General features: G+C 40.9%; 3 protein-coding genes across 3 annotated transcripts; 1 reads left to right on the top strand and 2 right to left on the bottom strand.

Moving 5' to 3' along the window:
* Positions 1 to 1,733: 1,733 nt before the first annotated feature.
* LOC122023673 (scopoletin glucosyltransferase-like) lies at positions 1,734 to 3,236 on the bottom strand. The gene has a single exon (XM_042581970.1). It carries the CDS (start codon positions 3,234 to 3,236, stop codon positions 1,734 to 1,736), a length of 1,503 nt encoding a protein of 500 aa, XP_042437904.1.
* A 1,457-nt stretch (positions 3,237 to 4,693) lies between these two features.
* On the bottom strand, positions 4,694 to 5,552 carry LOC122048410 (pathogenesis-related genes transcriptional activator PTI5-like). The gene has a single exon (XM_042609982.1). It carries the CDS (start codon positions 5,383 to 5,385, stop codon positions 4,936 to 4,938), a length of 450 nt encoding a protein of 149 aa, XP_042465916.1. The 5' UTR covers positions 5,386 to 5,552; the 3' UTR covers positions 4,694 to 4,935.
* Positions 5,553 to 8,764: 3,212 nt separating this feature from the next.
* Positions 8,765 to 10,490, top strand: LOC122023604 (WUSCHEL-related homeobox 9-like). Its single transcript, XM_042581849.1, has 4 exons — positions 8,765 to 8,947; positions 9,059 to 9,724; positions 10,184 to 10,413; positions 10,485 to 10,490. The coding sequence occupies exons 1-4, from the start codon at positions 8,851 to 8,853 to the stop codon at positions 10,488 to 10,490; spliced, it is 999 nt and encodes a 332-aa protein (XP_042437783.1). The 5' UTR covers positions 8,765 to 8,850.
* Positions 10,491 to 13,662: the final 3,172 nt, after the last annotated feature.

Genomic DNA, 13,662 nt, shown 5'->3' with positions numbered 1-13,662 from the left:
GAGATATAATAAGTTTGTTTGTTGATGGATCTAACAACCAATATCCTTTTGATTCATCAGTATAGCCAATGAAAAGAAGTTTCTGACCTTTATGATTAAACTTTTCACGATGTTGCGATGGTATAAGTGCATATGCAATGCTGTCAAATATTCTGAAATGATCAACTCCTGATTTTTTCTTGTACCAAACTTCATACGACATTTTATTTCTGACAGCTTTAGTTGGCGATCGATTGAGAATATATATAGTTGTATGTACAGCTTCTGCCCAATAAAGATTTCGAATTGCCTTACCTTTTAGCATATTCCTTGCCATTTCCACAATTGTACGATTTTTCCTCACGGCCATGCCATTTTGTTGAGGGCATCGACTAACTGTTAATTGTCTTTTGATGTCATTGTCTTTACAATACTCTATGAATGGATTGTAAAGATATTCTCCGCCTCAATCCGTTCTTAACATCTTCATAACAAAATCACTTTGTCTCTCTACAAGTGGTTTAAATTATAGAAATATAGATAATGCTTCAATTTTTGTTTGAGAAAATAGATTCATATCATTCTGGTAAAATCATCCACAAAGATAATAAAATAGTAATATGCTAGTGCACTCAATTTTGAGGAAAAGATATTTTCTTTTGAAATGGGAGTTGCTACAACACACTCAATTTCTCTGTTGCTCACTCTTTTCTTAAGTGCTTGTCATGTTTGAATTTATAATGCAGAATGGAACATGATACATTAACATTAAAACTAGTCAATCATATTAACTCTTGGTAAGTTACCAAAGAGATCTTCTTTTCCCGAGGCCAAATCCTTTGATCCAGAATTTTCTGGACCAGAAGAGGCCCTGTTCATTCATTGACTGGATGAATTGGACCCCACCTGTTAAACAGATGAGGTTCAGTTCATCTAGTCAATGAATGAACAGAGGATCAAGATTGATCTAAAGATCATGGACTAGAAGATCCCTGTCCTCTTTTTCCACAATTTGACAATGCAATTGTAGTTTTTTTTATTTCCCATAGCTTAGCATGTAATTCCAGATTTACAAAGATTACCAATTAATATTATTCAATAGTAGTATGCTAGTGCCCATTTTTCCAGCATTACTTGCCATGCTTCCAAAAGATCATCTTCCTCTTCATAATCATATATGCAAGAACTAAAATATTTTGCAAAACTTATAAACTTTGAAAACACATGACTAAGATGGGTTGCTGCATTTCGATATATATGCCAAATATACAAGCGATGCGATGTTTCAGGCCACTTTTCTGACAATGAATTTACAATAGATATAAATTTTACTTCTGTTCTTTTATGATGCAAGAATAATGAATCTTACCAAAACTCAGTGATAATATCTGCTCTGTTCTTTTATGATGATGCCTCTCGAAAGGAATTTTAACTTATAAAATACAGTTAGATATTTTATAATAATGCTAATAATAATATAATAAAAGTGCATAGCCTTTTTATGGGCGTGGACCATAAATTCATAAATATGGAAAAATTTGAGGAGTTGTAATTATTAAATGTTATACAGCTGACAATTAATTATCAATGTTATAGAAAATATTAAACTAAATGTTACAGGGGATTTGCTCCTAATGAGAGAATTTGGATGCAATCCAATTATTCCAACGGCCAATTTGTTATCAAAAGTTGAAGCAAACAGAGCCAATAGTCAACGACAAGGAACAGATTCGTCAACGAATACTCTGCTAAATCTAAATGTCGACCGCCTTCCCGGCGGCGGTCTTTTTGTTGTCGTGCCAGACGTATATATCCTCTATCAAATCGTTCAAATCCTTGTCGGACGAACCATCCTTCTCTACCGCCGCTCTCGCCTTCTCCGCGAGCTCCCTCGACCGCCTTCTCGTTCCCTCGGCCGCCTCCCCAGCGTCCATGATGCTCCCTATCGCCCTTGCCAGCTCCGTTGCCTTCACGATCGTCCGATTTGGATCCATCGCGCTCCTTATGCTGTCCGACGCTTTGACGCCGATGCGGAGTCGTTCCACCACCAGCTTCTCGTTCATAAACTGCTCCGTCCCGATCGGCCACGTCACCATCGGCAACCCGGCGGAAACGCCCTCCAGAATCGAGTTCCACCCGCAGTGCGTCACGAACGCGCCGACAGCGGCGTGGCTGAGCAGCTCTACCTGCGGGGCCCAACCCCGAAGAACAAGCCCGCGCCCCTTCACCCGCTGCTCGAATCCATGCGGCATCCATTCGGTCCCGTCCGCCTCTCGCACCACCCACAAGAACGGGTGGCCGGCAGCCTCTAGCCCGAGCGCCATCTCCCTGAGTTGCTCGCCCGAGAACTGGCTCCAGCTACCGAAGCAGGCGTACACCACCGAACTCGGCTTCTGCTCGCTGAACCACGAGAGGCAACGTGCTCTGTTCCCGACGGCGGCAGGGTCGACGCCGCCACCTCGGACCCCGACGCTGTGGGATTCAGAATCCTTCAAGGCGATAGGGCCCACGAACCAGGTCTTGATGCTGAACACTCGTCGGAAGTAATCTAGGTAGATGCCCTCAAACTCTGTAAAGCTGTTGATGATGAGGCCGAGGCTTGCTTTGTCTGCTTCGTAGATTTCATCGATGAGTCTACCGAAGACAGTATTCCGGATGAGGAAGTCGGGGATCTCAGATCGCGCTAGTAACAACGGGTGAGGGAGGTCCGGGATGGGAACGAGCTCGTCGTCGCGGGTGACGTCCTTGAACGGCTGCTTCTCCCATGCATACTGCGAGATACAGTAGGCCAGGAACCCCACCGCGGCGAAAGTGATGCGCGGGATGCCGAGTTCGCGAGCGATATCTACAGTCCACGGGAAATGGGCGTCGGAGACAACAGCATCCGGGCGGTGGAGGCCGAGCAGGTGCTCGAGGGTGGGGCGGGTGAAGGGGATGGCGTGGTCGATCTTGTGGCACTCAGAGGGGGGCAGTGCGCTGATGTTCTCTACGCCCGGAGGGAGGCCCGACTCCGCTGACGGGAAGGGGTATTCGAGTAGCTGGATCCGGAGGCCAGCGGCGGCTGCGTCGTCGACGGTGGAGCGGACGAGGGCGGCGTTGCAGGGGGTGGCTAGGATGGTGGAATCGACTCCGCGGGCAGCAAGGAAGCGGGCAATGTCAACCAAAGGTATCACGTGACCTGAGGCAAAGTAGGGAATGAAGAAGAGACGGAGTGGCCTCCGATCGGCGGCGGCGGCGGCGACGGCGACGGAAACCATCGCTAGTCTCGAAGGTATTCGGTGAAATCACTGCTCTGTTTCCATTAAAATTGCGTTTTTATAGCTGTGAACTACGAAATTGTGGTTGAACCTGAACCGGTGCTTGGTCCGGTTCGATTTGAAATCCGAGTTTCAATAATTCATCTACACTCGGCCGTTCGAAAATAAAACTCTACGTTGGGTCCGTAATAATGAATTGATTACTAATTACCATTTTTTCATTATGATTATATATATTTTAATCAATTCTAATGTTTTTTTAAATCACCAATTTTAATTCTTAATCAATTGATTTCCTTAAATGTAATTTCATACCGGATGAATAAAACTAAATTAAAATTTCCAAATTAATTTATTAACGAGAATTTATATTTTTATATTGCTAACGAAATCAAGTAAATTTGATTATAATTTTTTTTTTACATTTTGAGCAAATGCAAACCAAATATTAATATAAAAAATGAATTCTTTAATATGTCTACATATAAAAACGAAATAAAATTGGAAGTTTTCCAACGTCACTTCTATTAAATTTTAGCAAAATGGAAAGGAATTAAATCCTTTCCCTTTATTCAATCTACTTTTATAATAGACATATTGATAATTTAAAATTACTACATTTCCTCTATTTCCATATAAGAAAACTTTTATTAATACGTTGCCTTATAGTTAAAATATTGAATGAGCTTTCCATTTTTGAAAAATTAAAAATAAAAATAATTTCATACTTTTAATGTGAGACACTTTTACCGCTCCTCATTTAAACACAGATACATTTAAATAAATAAATGGTCTAGTTTTAAATAATTAGTTAATTTTTTAATAGAAGTTTTTTGTTTTGGAAACTTTAGGTATAATTAAAATAGTTGAAATTTTAAATTTATTAGCAAATCTTTATATTTGCTATCTCTGGTGCAACTAGCTGTTGTCGAATAATTATGACTTAATTGGTTAGACCTTTAATCGAACTGCGAATAAATAAATAAATAAATAAACTTGAATTGAGAGCATAATATTTAAATGAATTAAATTTAATTAAAGTTCGAATCAAACTTAAACTCATAAAAAAAATAAATTTAAATAATTATTTTAATAATTTAGTTAGATTGGAGTCGATTACCTTATTTAATCGGTTCGTCAATTCTTTTTAATTTTTTGTTATTGTTATTGAAATGACGAAAGAAAAATCTCCATGGTTAGGTTGTGAATTGACGGACACCAACAGTGATGCCCATCGGCTTGATTCTGTCATTTTCCAAATTGCTGTGCGGATCGAATTAAGGTCGCCTTTGTCGTTCTTGATCACGTTTCGCACTGGAATGCGATGCAACAAAAACATGGGGCAGGCCATTTTTCATATTTCGCACAGAGCCTCAGATTCCAAATCCCAAAACAAACAGAGCTGCGTGATGAATCGATGATCAAGAAGAAACTTTGTATGCGAGACAAGGAGGAGATTTGAAGAAGGTTACCACTACCAGTTCATGTAGTTTTCATGGGAATTAGAAACAGAGTGACTGGAAATGGCCTCGATCGAAGGCCTTATCCCATGATTCCAAATAATCTCCCCTCTCCTCTCCGATCTTTATAAGCATATCGAATTTATCCGATCGAACTACAAATTTTGATCACGGAACGAATATAAAACCTCTTTAATTCTTCTGTACATGTGCAGGGTAGCAGGTAGCTTCCTCGCCGATCAGGCCGAGTCACCGAGTCTCTGCTCGTCGATCGCGGTCGCGGAAGGTCCGGCGGGGAGGGAAACGCCCGGCGGGAAGTTGAGCAGCGCCTTGGCGCCGCGCATCCGGAAGGCGGCTCGGTCGTAGGCGACGGCGGCCTCCTCGGCGGTGTCGAAGGTGCCGAGCCAGAGGCGCGCGCCGTGCCGGGTCGAGTCGCGGATCTCGGCGGCGAACTTGCCCCACGGCCTGCGGCGCACGCCGCGGTACTTCCGGGCGCGCGGTTGGAGGGCGGCGCGGGCCTTGAGGAGAACGGAGGGGAGAGGCGGCGGGGCGGCGGAGGGGGCCATGGACGAGGCCTCGCGCAGGACCTCGAAGAGGATCATGTCCTGGGAGTCGTTCTCGTTGAGAGGGAGCTGCTGCTGCTGCTCTTCTTCTTGCTTGACGCGGTGGTGCATGAGATTGGAAGCCATGAAGGTAGTGGAATTGAGCTGCTGCTGCTGCTGCTATACCTCTGGTTGGTTGGCTGGTTGGTTGGTTGGATTAATATGGATGATGGATTGGAATGGGAAAGCAGCTTTTCACTTCTCTGCTAGATTCATTCCTGGCTTGGTTCAATGGCCACGAGGTCAGAAGCGTGTTGGAATTGACTGCCTGCCCTCCGACAACTAATCTCGATCCTGTTTCTGGAAGGGCGTCCGGTCATATGCACATTTTTACGATTCAGTTACGATGCACTTATGTTTTTTTTTTTTCAACTGCACTAATTCAACGAATAGGTTGGATTTGCAGGGCCAGTTTACCTCAGTCAATGTTGTCAGTTAAGAATTAAATAATTAACACGTGGGAAATTCAAAAGTCAACAAATGGATTGGTGGAGAAACACATCAAAAGGTGTTTCAGTTAGATTTTGCCTCTAAACTAAAAATTGTTGGGTTACGTGGCGATCATTAATTGTTTTGGACGAAGAATATTGAAAAAAAAAAATAGTTTTTATATTATTTTTTTACATAGATCTTCTTAATACTGCTTCAATTCTAAAATCAAATTTTAATTTTTTAAATGGAGGAAGTCCATCTAAAGTCACCGGTTAGTCAAACCCTGATTTGTATTGTTTGTGGGGTCCAAGTGTATGCCCTTCTTTATAAATGCCTACGGATAGAAAAAACTATTTACAAGTTGCACCAGAAGTATAATTCCCATGCCAAGGGAATAATTCCACGTGTACATCTTTGATAACAAATTTATTAAAGAAAATGAATTATCTAAATATATAATTAATTCAGGAAGCTAAATAACAAATAAAAAAAATTCCTCGCTCTATGACTTTCGTTGAAGGACGCAACATCAATTGACCTCAAGAGCGCATGTGCACGTTGACTTAGTCAACTACCTCCAACTTCCTCTTACCTTCTTTTTCTTCTTTGAATTTTTTTCGACACCGGTTGACCAAATAACGCGGGTTAAATCTAATGCAACGAAAATAATTAAATTGATAATGTTATTTTGAAAATAAAAATACCATTGGACAAAAAAAAATGATTTAAAATATCAATAATAATAAAGATGAAATCATTAGATTAATACGGCCCAACGCAAGCCCATCGGAAATTAGCCCAAGCCCACACACGAACCCAATTTCTCCTTTACGCCTGCTGAATTCTCCTCCTCCATGAATCGCAAACCTGAGAGACTGAGAAAAGGATATGATCATTTGGAAAAATATAACATGTATATTTTGTCTCTTCGAATTGATTGAAGCATATGCTGCAGCAGCAGGAGGAACGGCCCGCATCCGACGCTGCTGCATGCCTTCTTCTTTCTATTCCCACTCGCAATTCATTTAAACTGTCCGTGATTGCACGCAACAGATGAGAGTAATTGACATCTCCATCCTCGATCAGTCAATGCTTATCCACGTGAGATCGAGTGCTCTCTGCAAAATATACTTATCGACGAATATCTTAATGCCGATTAACAGCAGTTTTAGTTGGGAGTAAATAACGTTGCCATAGTCGGAGTGTGAAGATTCCCCGGCGCAGGAGCTTTAAATAGGCCTGGATCAGTAAAGCGAGCTCCGACCTTTTCAGTTTAGAAAGCCAGCAGCTGACTTTGCACGCTTTATGGGTACGGAGAAATGAAGCGGAGAGGAAACAGAGCAGCCTTTTCTCCCCCAATTTCCTCCCTATAGATCTCTCTGTTTTCTTTTTTTTGAAAAAAAAAATGCAATTCTCATGTCGACTTCAGGGTGCAGGATGAAGAGAATGCATGGGCGTGGGAATGGGCATGGCAAGACTCTAGAGGTCGACGATGGGATTTGTGCCCCGCGGTTTGTGCTCAACTGTACATGGCTCATTCAAGGCCATTTAATTTATTGTATTTATTGCCTCTTTCTTTTTTGCTTTTGCTGGTCTGTGCCCAGAAACTACACCTCATCGGGAGGAGGATGCAGCAGTATGCATTTGGTGGTGGTGGTGGTGGTGGTGGTGATGATGATGATGATGGGCGGAGCTGGCTTAGTCAGAGGGCCTCACGAGGAAGGGAGGGAGGGAGGGAGCACACACGCCATTGTCTCATTGGAGTCATCATCATCACTAGCTCACCCGCAGGGCAGCTCATCGGAGTCTCAAACACTTACAAGTAATCGTCCCGACCTCAAAGATTGACTTGCTGAACACGTATGCACGCGGAAGAAGAAAGCTTTCAGATGCAAATTAAAGCAAATTCATATATATCATTGCACTGGTCTGCCACTGTAGATTGGATAACGTGAATTAAAAAAAAAAAGAGAGTAAATTTCAGGCAAGTGATGGACGTGTTACTTCCAGATACCTTTATTGCATATTCAACAACTATAGATTAACCGGCCTGCACATCTTCACCTGCAATTCGATAAAATATCATTCTCTTTTTAATTATTATATTTGCATACACCAACTTCGAATTAGGTCAAGTTATTTACTGTCCCAAACAATTATGCATATCCAATTCAAGATTGAAAGACTAAAACCAAAACCAATGTAGTACTTGTCAAGCTCCATGAAGTCAGGCCATTGAAAGTAATGAAAGCTTTTATTGCCCTTATCATAGCCATAGAGAAGAAGGCAAAAGGGTGAAGACCCCTCGAGTCAATCCAATTTTCACTCACCTCACCGTATGACCCAAAACAATCCAATTCACCCCGTGCAATTACTCCACCCCAACTCATTTCCCAATCAACTCCACTTTTTGTGCTTAATTTCTCCTTTAAAACTCTCACTCTCTCTCTCTCTCTTTCTCTTTCTCAATGCATTTATTCCTCCACAACAACCAGCTCCTCCATTAGAATAATCCTACACTTTGTCTTTAACTCTTCCTATTCATTATCTCTTTCTCCTGCAAGCCAACAAACTACCCTTCAAAACCTCAGCACAAGTACTCGCCTCTTGTGGAAAATGACAAGACGTGCCAAATTATATATCGATCTAAATCAGTATCCACGATCACTCTCGAATGAAACCCTTTCATAAAGGAAAAATAATGGAATTTTCAACCCCAAATGCTTTTTCCATTTCTCTTTCTTTCTTGTACTGTGTACAATTGGTTGCTTGCATTAGTAATTCGTGTCCTCTTCCCTAAACTCTTCCATCTTTCAGTAATTTCCAGTGCCACAAGTCATATGAACAGTGCCTTTTCGTATATACACTTTACAATGAATTATCTGATTAATTAATATGCAGTACCTACTGCGGAAGTTGGCAGAGGGCACCACTGTTCCTTTTAATTCATATTTAGATGTGAAAAATCGAGCAGAGTAGGTGGTGGCTGTTATAGGAAAGGAATTGAACATGTACATATATGTCACACGGAGATAAGGAGACGCTACTGTTTTCATTATATACTTACTACTCTTCTGCCTCTTCTACTGCACCACCACCACCACCATCACCACCACCACTATGGCCTCATCCAACAAGCACTGGACGAGCATGTTCAAGTCCAAGCCCTGCATCAACCAATGGCAGCATGATCACATCATTCACCAGAAAAATCTAGGTCAGTAATCATAACCATCTATCTTTCTTTTGAGAGTTAGGGAGTTAGGGTTAGGGCTTTAACAAATGATGATGATGATGATTGCTTGCTTTCTGTGGTGCACATGCGTAGGCTGTGAGGAGAGGAGCCCCGATCCGAAGCCAAGGTGGAACCCGAAGCCGGAGCAAATCCGGATCCTGGATGCCATCTTCAACTCCGGCATGGTGAACCCCAGCCGCGATGAGATCCGCAAGATCCGACTTCAGCTCCAGGAGTTCGGACCCGTCGGCGACGCCAACGTCTTCTACTGGTTCCAGAACCGCAAGTCCCGCTCCAAGAACAAGCACGGAAACCGCAACCACCTCAGCCCGGCAGCCGCCCGCCGCACACCGAAACCATCCCCCACCGGCTCCTCTTCCTCCTCCTCCTCCTCCTCAGCCCAGTCCGCCGACTCCGGCAACAAAACCCTACCCCTCCCGACTAGATTCCAGCACTTCTCTCCCCGGCTGCCGCCGACGACCTTACTCCCAAAGCAGATGAACTCACTCGCGGAGCCGGCGTATCAAGATATGAACACCGGAATCATCAGCTCCGACGGCCTTTACGATCCTGAGACGCCGATGCAGCTACTCATGAAACCAGATCATGATGATCACCAAGAGTACAAGTTGAAGATGCAATATTTACAGCATCTTTATGCAGCAGCGGCAGCTGCTGCCGCTGCTGCTGCTGTTCCAACTTCTAGTGCTGCCACTGTAGGCAGCTGCGTTAATGGTAGCCCTATCAGCGACATACAAGGTATGAGCTATTAATGACGCAGCTCTCACATACTGAGAGTGATGCTTCAGTGAGCTGATCCATCTACTTCGCGTTATGTACATTATATTTCCATGTGCTTTCACTTCAAATTTTGCAGCCACCTGCTTTCTGTAAGGTCATGATGCTCCCAAAATTGAGAGCTGTCTTACTGTTGGAACAACAGCTACGTGCACGCAATCTTTCTCATGAAAGAGAAGAAAGACAAGTATGAACAGATCTGATCAGAGAGCTCTATGTGGTCATGTCACCAAGATGCATGATGGAGATTGAATGACACAGTGGATGGTTGTGTCATTTCTCCTATAGATTGGACGTGTGCATGGGATTCATACAAATTATGCTGTCTCTTTTTCATGCATAGGATTTTCTATATGCATATTATTTTGTATATATACGTATCTGTCATTTACTTCTTTGATTAATTTATCAAATAAACAGAGTTGATGGGGGAAATTGGAGATGGTATATTTGATGCCGGAGCAGCCGCCTGCGCCCGATCAACGGTGATCACCAGCGAGGCGGCGTATGAGGTCGCGGCTGGCCGGATAAATATACGGCAACTGTTCGGGCCGGAAGCCATCCTTCTCGATCAATCCGGCCAACCTGTGCTCACTGATGAGTGGGGAGTCACCCTCTATCCTCTCCAACATGGAGCTTCTTATTACCTGGTGATTAAACTTCGTTTCATTACTAGATAGCTAAGTAATGCACTTAATTGCTTGATTATATTGTTTTGCAGGTTTAATTAGCTGAAAGCAGTATGGCTATGTTGGAAGCACTTGACATTAATGCTCTAGATTAACTGCATAATTTGTTTTGTGTTTGCATAAGTGCTATTCCAACTTGTTGTATTCCCCATGAATATTAGGTCTTTTATTGACTGTGTTGGGCCATGTACTGTTACCTATCTTATTGTTAGATCATCTTCGAGTTAATTCTTTTGTAGCAATAATATAAAAGTAATCAGGTATTATAATTATAATCATATCATCAGGATAATCTTGCAACAACTATCATTATCATTGTATCATAACACTGATTTGAACCATCATGGTCATCACATTCTTAAACTAAATGAATTAATTAGCGCATCAAAATAATGATCAAGCTAGGAAGCAAATACTAAATATAGAGATAATTTTCACACAATCATTTTATTATCATGTACAATTTTTTTTTTCTTTGTGGCAATCTCTCTAGTATAGTTTTCAATTTCACCTGATGATCAATAGAATTTTGTAAAGTTTTTTAGATTTTTTTTCATAATCTTATAGAAAAAAATATTGGTTATGAAAATCTCTCTTCTATAATATTGTATAGAAGTATCTTTGTAATCATTTTAAGTATAAAGAGAAGACTCCGAGGAGAAAAGATAAATAATTTATTTAACAAAGTCATTACAACATTCCAACAAAAAGAAACACTGTTCATACATGTTAAACAGTTGTACATGTACTTTTCATGTAGATATTTGATGTTCGCCTTGAATGAATTCGATTCCCGTATTGATTAAGATTGATAAACAATTAAACACTAATTATTTCCAAAATATAAACATATCATGTACATGAAAAGTATTTTTTAAAACAAATTCTCACAATACTTTGTGAAATTTAATTAATTGTTCATAAGCAAGTTCATCTAAAGTTTGTTTATACGTTGCAATTTTTTTAATTATGTATTTGCAACATTATAAAGTCTATGTTATATATATATATAGAGAGAGTTTTCATCTCCTGCAGTGATTTTGTACGGTTTGGTGATGTGGCAAGTTCCACGTCGTCATCCGTCGCAGTGAGAAGTCGCTAAAGTGTAGATAAAAGTTTTGACGCGCTAAAAACTTTTGATGCGCAAAAACCCATTCCCTTCTTTTCCTCTCCGTAGAACCCTAGCCGCATCTCCTCCCTCTCTGAATTGCCTCTCTCGTCGCGATTTACCGACCTCTAGTCGCCCTCTCTCGTTGAAGCTACGACTCTCTCTCGTAGCGAGCCCTCTCCTGCCACAAGCTCTCCCTTCCCCGTGAGCTCTCTCTCAATCGGTGAGCTCTCAGTAGACGCAAGCCCTCTCTCGATTGACGAGCTCCCCTCGTCGCAAGCCCTCTCTCGATCGACGAGCTCTCCCTCGATGAGCTCTCCCTCAACGCGAGCCCTCTCCTTCCTGTCTCTCATCACTCGTCAACGAACTAGGGCATCACTCTCCACTAAACTAGGGTTTTGCCTCAACGGAGCAGGAGGTTGATTGGTAAAAGCTCCTCTCATTTATTGTTGTAGGAAGTTCATTTGGTGCCTTGTAAAAGCTCCCATTTTGCTATCTATTTTTTGTAGGTATTAGGGTTTATGGTTTCACTGGTAAAAGCTCCCCTTGTTCTATCTATTTTTTGTGACATACTTCATGTTTGGATCATTTCTGTTCTCTGGTTTAACGATAAGAAATTTATTTGGATCATACTTTCTATTTTGTGTGACATACTTCATGTTTGGATCATAGATGATTTAAATCAAAAGAGGACTGATTCGAGATTTCCCTTCCTTCGAGCATTTATATTTTCTAGCCTCATATGAACATGCATGGAAAGCAATGAGAAATTGCTTGAATCAATTTTTTTGAGCAACAAACCTTGTAGTTTTTCTTCTGAACATCGAATCCAAGTGTTCTAAGTGTCCCTGCAACCTCTTTGATCTGGAATTTGTTAACTTTTAGATGTTAGAACATACCTTTATGCATTAATTTATTGTTTCTTTCCTGAGAATTTGTTTCTATATATCAAAATCGCTTCTATTTTATACCAACATCAATACTCTCTCACTTATATTTTGGTTTGTTATTTTGCTAGTGTCTCTGTTAAATTAATTGGAATAGTTTTTATTTACTTATCTATTATCAAATATACTACGAGGATGCCTAGAAATGGAAGAAAATAGAGTTGATGATCAGAAATTCATTCCTCAAGTTGCAGATGATAGAAAGCTAAAAATTGGAATGGAATTTTCATCTCTAGATGATACATATTCGTTCTATAAACAATATGCACAAGAAGCCGGATTTAGTTCAAGGAATAGCACGAGCAGGAAAAATAAAATGACAAATGAAGTGACATGAAAATAAATTGTATGCTTTAAAGAAGGGCATACAGATCTAATGTCGCACAATAAACATCCAAACTCTATTCAACTAACAGGGAAATACCACGTGGTGCAGTTAGAACAGGTTGTAAGTCAAATATTACATTTTCAAGATACAGACGGGACCTAATTGGGACCTAATTGGGTTGTTTGTAACTTCATAGAAACCCATAATCACCCGCTGTCAACTCCATCAAAGGTGCATTTGCTACGCTCACATCGTAGTGTTTCGACAGCCAAGAAAGCATTGATAAAATAGTTTTCAGAGGTCAATGTACTAACTTATCAACAAATACATTTATTAGAGATAGAGTATGGAGGCCCTGAGTGGGTTGGTTGCATAGAAATTGATATTAGAAACTTTGAGAGAAATCTAAGGGATGAACAAAAGAGTATTGATGCTAAAACACTGATCGAGTCATTTACATCTGCGCAAGAAAAGAATTCATCTTTTTTCTTTGATTACCAGACTGATTCAGATAATAGATTTTGTAGGTGCTTTTGGGTTGATCATGCATCAAGAAGGGTAAATAGTGTATTTAGTGATGTAGTTATATTTGATATGATATATACCACCAACAAATATGGATTGATTTTGATACCATTTGTAGGAGTTAATCATCATCATCAAACAATTCTATTTGGTTGTGAGTTTCTTAGTGATGAAAAAACTGAGTCTTTTGTTTAGTTGCTTACAAAGTTCTTAGAAGTCATGCCTAAAGGTGCATCAAACATTATCATCACTGATCAGAATCTTGTTATGACAAAAGCTATTGTACAGGTTTCCCTCAAACA

This window comes from Zingiber officinale, chromosome 1B (genome assembly GCF_018446385.1).
Source record: "Zingiber officinale cultivar Zhangliang chromosome 1B, Zo_v1.1, whole genome shotgun sequence".
Taxonomy (NCBI): Eukaryota; Viridiplantae; Streptophyta; class Magnoliopsida; order Zingiberales; family Zingiberaceae; genus Zingiber; species Zingiber officinale.
This window is presented reverse-complemented; position numbering and strand designations above follow the sequence as displayed.